This window comes from Gracilinanus agilis, unplaced genomic scaffold (assembly GCF_016433145.1).
Source record: "Gracilinanus agilis isolate LMUSP501 unplaced genomic scaffold, AgileGrace unplaced_scaffold55496, whole genome shotgun sequence".
NCBI classification, from domain to species: domain Eukaryota; kingdom Metazoa; phylum Chordata; class Mammalia; order Didelphimorphia; family Didelphidae; genus Gracilinanus; species Gracilinanus agilis.
The window spans coordinates 1-6,391 of NW_025390794.1; the positions used below are offsets into that span (position 1 = coordinate 1).

The 6,391-nt window shown below is 65.9% G+C and overlaps 1 protein-coding gene across 1 annotated transcript; it reads left to right on the top strand.

The window, feature by feature from the left end:
* Nucleotides 1-166: 166 nt before the first annotated feature.
* On the top strand, nt 167-6,293 carry PLEKHA4 (pleckstrin homology domain containing A4; the record flags this gene model as incomplete). The annotated part of the gene is made up of 15 exons (XM_044684732.1): nt 167-610; nt 1,084-1,156; nt 1,234-1,334; nt 1,615-1,724; nt 2,532-2,744; nt 2,823-3,072; nt 3,713-3,940; nt 4,048-4,128; nt 4,286-4,423; nt 4,834-4,932; nt 5,011-5,131; nt 5,288-5,295; nt 5,426-5,590; nt 5,683-5,753; nt 6,161-6,293. Coding segments are annotated over exons 1-15 (2,121 nt in total), but the record flags the coding sequence as incomplete, so codon positions are not given.
* Nucleotides 6,294-6,391: the final 98 nt, after the last annotated feature.

Below are 6,391 nucleotides of genomic sequence, written 5' to 3' on the forward strand. Positions count from 1 at the left end.
AGAGAGAGAGAGAGAGAGAGAGAGAGAGAGAGAGAGAGAAGAGAAGAGAAGAGAAGAGAAGAGAAGAGAAGAGAAGAGAAGAGAAGAGAAGAGAAAGGGGAGAGAAAGGGAGGGAGGAAAAAGAGAGGGAAGGAGAGAGAGAAAAGAGAGGAGAGGGAAGAAAAAGAAGGGAGGGAGAGAGGGAGAGACAGACAGACAGAGACAGAGAGGAGACGGCTAGCCAGCCAAAATAGGGTCTTCTGGAAAGGTGCTGTGCCTGGAGCCATACTGTAGGACCCTCATGGAGGGGGCACAGGAAGGTAAGCATGACTGCCGTATGGCGATGTGTGTCCAGGAACCCAAAGGTGTCTTCTGGACTTGTGCAGAGACAGGAGAGAGGAGCCAGCCCACTCCACAGCTTCCAGGCCCAGAAGCCCCACCCCAAAGGGGAGGTGGGTGGCAGATGCAGAAGGGAATGGCTCCCCTGTGTCCCCAGACACTCCTTCCCTGCCTCTCTCTCCTCCAGCCCCCCAGGGCAGTGAGCCGAGTTCATGCCTTTGGGAAAAGGGGGAGCTCCCTCCGCAGAGACCCCAACCTGCCCGTGCACATCCGAGGCTGGCTGCATAAGCAGGTAGGGCAGGGCAGGGCGCCGCGTCTTGTGCTGGCACCTCCCTGGGGCTGGTGGCTGCTTGTGCCCGGCCCAGAGTGACAGCATCTTTCACTTGTTTCTGTCACTCCACCGAGGTCACCCTCGGGCTTGGCTGTCTGACCAGCTCTGTCTCCGGGTCCCCAGAGGCCTCTGGTGCCCTTTGTCTCTGTCTCCCCAAAGCCACTCCATCCCCCTGCCAATATCTTTGACCAAACAGCCCTGGTCTTGGGCTCTGAAAATATGTCTGGTTGACCTGTTCCTCACCCTCCCTGTCCCCTTGTCCCCCATCTCCCTGTCCCTATGTCCTTTGTCCCCTTGTCCCTGTCATCCATCTCCTTGTCCCCTCATCCCTGTCCCCTTGTCCCCCGGGCCCTCCCTGTCCCCCCGGCTGGGCCCCATCCTCCTGTGGCTCTGCCTGCTGCAGGGTGCTCAGGTCCCTCTGCTCTCTCTCCCAGGACAGCTCTGGCCTCAGGCTCTGGAAGCGGCGCTGGTTTGTCCTGTCGGGCCACTGCCTCTTCTATTACAAGGGTCAGTGTCCAAAGGGCGGGCTGGGCTGGGCCTGAGAGGCCTTCCCCGGTGACCCCTGGTCTTTGACTCCATTGCAGACAGCCGGGAGGAGAGTGTCCTGGGCAGCGTCCCCCTCCCCAGCTACAGCGTCCGGCCAGATGGCCCTGGGGCCCCCCGCGGGCGCCGCTACACCTTCACTGTGAGTCAGCGAGGGTGCCGGGTCCCCTCTGGCGTGCACCCCCGCCCCTCCTATTGACTCTGTGACCCGGCCATCCCCCCATAGGACCGAAGCTCCTCAAGAATGAGGACACCCTCCGGCCTCCTGCCCGGCCGGCCCAGGGCGCAGCAAAGTGCTCATTCAGGACCCCCAGCAGCCCCAGAGCCAGCCCGGCCCCCTGGGACAGACCCCTGCATCCTGGCTCTGAGCCTTCAGTCCCCAGAGGCCTGCCGGCCCTCATCCTCCTCCTCCTCCCCCCCAGGCAGAGCACCCCGGGATGAGGACCTACGTCTTGGCAGCTGATACGGTGGAGGACCTTCGAGGCTGGCTGCGGGCTCTGGGCCGGGCCACACGAGCCGAGGGGGATGACTAGTAAGCGGGGAAGGAGCCTCAGCTCCACCGGAATCTGGGAGTCATGGAGGCTTGAGTTCAAATCCAAAAAATGAACGGCTCTGACCCTGGGCAGGCCACGGCGTTCAGACAAACAAGTGAAAAAGTGTCCTGGTGCTCAGGAGGTGGCCGGCCAGTGCTCACTGCTGGTGAGGCTAGGCGGAGAAGGCAAGCTAGGCACTGCCTGGGTGTGTGAGTGTGAGTGTGAGTGTGTGTGTGTGAAGGATTCTGTCTGTGAGTGTGCACGTGTGAGCATAAGGGTGTAAGTGTGAGAGAGTGTGAGTGTGTGAGCACAAGTGTGTGAATGGGAGGGAGTGTATCCGTGAGGGAATGTGTAAATATGAGAGTGTGTGTGTGTGAAGGAGTGTGTCTGGGAGTGTGCGTGTGTGAGCACAAGTGTGTCCGTGTGAGAGAGTGTGTCAGTGTGACCATGCATGTGTGAGACAGTGTGTTAGTGAGTGTGTTTGCACGGTGAGGTGGGAGGTTGAGGAAGGGCAGCGATGACAAGAATGTCCGCTCTGGTTGGAGAGAGCACCCGGAAAGGTGGGGGCATATTCTCCCCATTTGACAGATGAGGAAACTGAGGCAGAGGGCAGGAAAAGCACTGCTGGTGGCAGGATTTGAGCTTGGGCCCCAAGGGAGGTGGTCCTTGGTCCCGGCAGCACTGGGGATCCACAGAAGACTCTTAGACAGGGCGGGGGGCAGTCACATGGTCCAGCCTGTTCCTCAGAAGATGGCTGTGACCCAGCTCTCCCGAGCCCCCTCCATCTCCCTTCTTTCTCCCTGCAGTGGCTCCCAGACCCCGCCTGCTGGACCCCAGGCTGGGGAAGGCCCTGGGGGTCCTGGGGGACCCCCCGAGGTGGGGAGTGGCGATGAGGGCCGCAGCGCTGAGTCCCTGGAGGTGGCTAGGATCTCTGGCAGGCACGGGGAGCTCACCCCCAGCCCTCCACCTGGGCTTATGGAGCCCCCCCAGAGGAGCCGACAAAGGGCCAGGAGTCCCGAGTGAGTGTGTGTGTTTGGGGGCATCAGTGGGGTGCCGGGGGGTTCCCAGGCTCAGGAGCCCTCTCTCTTCTCCTCTAGGCTCTTTTCTCCCCTCTCCCGCCCCCCTTCGCCCCTGGGCCTCCCCCGGCCGCGGTCGGCCCCTGCCCACCGGCCCTCTTCTCTGGCCGGGGCAGACGCCCGGCCCCACACCCCACTGAGCCGGATCGACGTCAGGCCCTTCCCTGAGTGGGCCCCGGCCCCGAGGACCCCGGCCCGGCCTTCCACTCCCCGAGGGGCTCCAAGGCCCCCCAGGAGCCCCCAGCACCGGGCCACCGAAGCCAGGACCCAGGTGAGCGAGGCTGTGGCTGCCCGGGAGGCCTCCCCCAGGAGTCTGGGTCAGCGCCGGCTGCCTACTGACCACGGCCTGGACTCAGGGCCTCGGCTGGGGAGGTCACGGCTGCTTGGGGAGCTCCTGCACCGCCCGCGGCTCCCAGAGGCACGTGGGGATCATTGCCATTTGCCCCCGCTGGGAGAGCCCAAGGAGGGTGGCCGGGACCTCTGGCGGGCTCGGGGAGCTCACCCCCAGCACCCACCTGGCCTTATCTCCTGCCTTTCCCTCGCCCCAGAGCCAGGAGAGACCTGGGTTCAAATCCTCTCTCTGAGCTCAGCTCCCTCTTTGTGAACCTGGCAGGGTCGCCCAGCACCCTCAGCCCTTCAGGGTCCCATCCTGGACCCCCGGCCCGTCCCTCCCTTCTTTCCTCCCTCGCACCCAGGACTGATGGAAGGGAAGGCGCCTGCCCTAGAGCAGAGCCCTGCCACAATAGGTGCCGCGGATCGGCAGGGCCAGGTGATGGGTTTAGTGACTCGCCCAGGGTCACTCAGCTAGGAAGGGTCCGAGGCCAGATGGGAACCCGGACCTCAAAGAGCTTGCGATGGGGGCCGGGCTGGGAGGTCCGGTGCGCCTCCAGTCCTTCCCCGTGTCTCTGCAGGCAGCACCCGGCTATCTGCAGTGGGTCCCCCGGCCCCCGGGCTCCTCCGTGGCCTCTTTGGCGGGTGACCCTCCGCCGGCCCCTCGCCACGCCGCCAGGCCGGGCGACCCTCTCGAAGCCCCTGCTGCGGGGGGACCCAAAGGCCGACGCTCATCTGGCCTCCAGCAGCCCCCGCCGCCATCAGGCCGCACGCTGGATTCCCCGCTGCACCTCAGCGCCGACACCGACGTGAGCCTGGGAGCCTGCGCCCGGGGGTGGGCTCGGGCTCTGTGTGCGAGGGGAGAGGGAGCGACTGGTGCCTGAGGCCCTCATGCCCTCCCTCCTCTGGGCGCCAGGCTCTCCTGACCAGGCTCTGCGGGCAGGACCGGCTCTTGAAAAGGCTCACGGAGGAAATAGCCAGGAGCCAGGAGGAGAAGGTGGGGGGCCGCCGAGAGCCGGGGAAACCGAGGACGGGGGGGGGGCATGGGAGGGCCAGGGCTGACGTCTGGCGGAGCCAGGGGGAGGAGGTGAAGGCGGAGGGGCAGGGGGTAAAGCGAGGCTGGCGGTCTAACCATTGCCCTGCCTCCGTGGTAGGAACGGCTGGAAGCGGCCCTGGAACTGACCCGCCGCGCGGTGGGGGAGCCCGGGCCGGGGGGCAGGGCCTGGGCCAGCCAGCGGCTTCTGCAGGATCGGCTGGTGGGCGTCCGAGCTGCCCTCTGCCACCTGGCCCAGGTGAGGGGCCCAACGGCGCACTGGCGGGCCGAATTCTCACAGAAAGGAGTCTGTCCTGCTCCTGGCTGTCCTCGTTCTGACCGTCCCTTCTGTCTTAGTCAAAATCCCAAGTGTTGGTTCCAAGGCAGAAGAGCAGGAAGGGCTGGGCAGTGGGGTCAAGGGACTTGCCCAGGGTCACCCAGCCAGGACGTGTCTGAGGCCAGACTGGGACCCAGGACCTCCCGTCTCTCGGCCTGGCTCTCCATCCACCGAGCCGCCCCGCTGCTCCTGGCTCTGTCTTTTTAGCGGATTCTGGCCTTCAGCATCTGGGATGGGGGTCCCAGCAGCCGAGCCAGGGAAGTGGGGAGGGGGCCTTCCTAGGGCTGGCCCGGAGCCTCACCCTGTGCCTCCCTGCTTTGCTGTCTTTGGAGGAAAGGGAGCGCGTCTGGGACACCTACAGCGGCCTGGAGCAGGAGCTGGGGACTCTGCGGGAGACCCTGGAGGCCCTACTGCACCTGGGGCCGCCGCAGGTACGGGTCCGAGCCAAGCCCCCTCCCCGTCGCTCTGAGCCCCGGCGCTCCTGCCTGAAGGCCGGCTCTTCTCTCCAGGCCAGGGGCTCTGCCCAGCAGCAGCTGTGGATGGTGGAGGACACGCTGGCCGGCCTGGGGGATCGGAGCTGGGGGCGTCCCCCGGGGGGCGGAGATGGAGATGGGCCTGGCGCCCCCCAAGGTGAGCTGCACCTCCTGGAAAGAGCCTCCCAGGCCTGGCCCAGCCCTCACGCTCCACGTCCTTCTTCCCAACTCTGCCCAGGTCCCGGCTCTCCCGGACCTCCCCCGGCCCAGAGCCCAGACAGCCGGTGCTCTCCATCCCCACCGTCATCCGCAGGGCCCAAGGTAAGAGCAGGCAGACCTCGGCGCCTGGCTTTCTCTGCGCCTTAGTCTGTAAATTGGGGGGGCAGATCTCGCCCATGCCTGACCAGAACCCCCAGGGCCCAGGGAGCTCAGGGGTTCCCGTCCCCCCCAGGCTGCAGCCCCCCGGGCCCGGATGAGCACCCAAGAGCAGCTGGAAAGGATGCGGCGGCACCAGGAGGCCGGGCGGCTGAGGCCGAGGCCCCTCTCTCCGGGGGGCCAGGCCGGGCGTCCCTCGACCATCCGAAGGCAGCTGGAGGCCGGCTCAGAGAGAGATGGGGTGAGGCCAAGGCCTGTGCCAGGCTGAGGCTGGGGTGGGCCGGGGGGCCCACAGAGCCTCGCCCCGGAATGATCGGGCTCCCCTTTCCTCAGCCTCTCCTGGACCCGGCGGCACATGCAGGGGCTTCCTCGCTGTGGGCCCGGAGCTCCGGCTCCTGGAGCGGGTAAGCCACCTGGGGCGAGAGGAGGGCGCCACCCCAAGCTCTGCCCCTTCACAGTCCTCTGCTTTCACGGAGGGGAGATGGGCTCCCCAGCTGGCCCTTCTAGGACGGAAGGTGGAGGGGAGCCCAGCAGGGAGCCTTCTGGGAAAGCTCCAGGCCCTGACCTGGGACTCCCACAACCGCTTCTGCCTGGAGGCCTCAGGGCCGCCTGCAGCCCAGGCTCTCCAGAAGCCAGCTGGGGAAGAAAAAAGGGCTCAATCCGGAGTCCCAGGGCCTGGGTGCGAATCTCCACTTAGTTATAGGGGCCCGAGCTCCAGGGATTCTGATTCTGAGGGGCTTCGTCAGGGCCCCCCTCCTCCCGGGCTCCCCGGGTCCTCCTGACTCTCTCCCAACGTTTCCAACTCTCACAGCAGCCGGCCCTACATTCCCTCCCCAGAAGGGCACCGCGAAAGGGTCCTCAGCCTGTCCCAGGCCCTGGCAACGGAGGCTTCGCACTGGCATAAGTTCAGCACAGGTCAAAGACTGGGGGACCTCCTGGGGACGGTGACCTGCCCGCAGCCGGAATCCTGGAGGGGGCGGGGTAGCCATGGCTTCGGTGTCCAAGGGAGGGGGAGGGGTAGCCTGGGCTCCTGGGTCCCAAG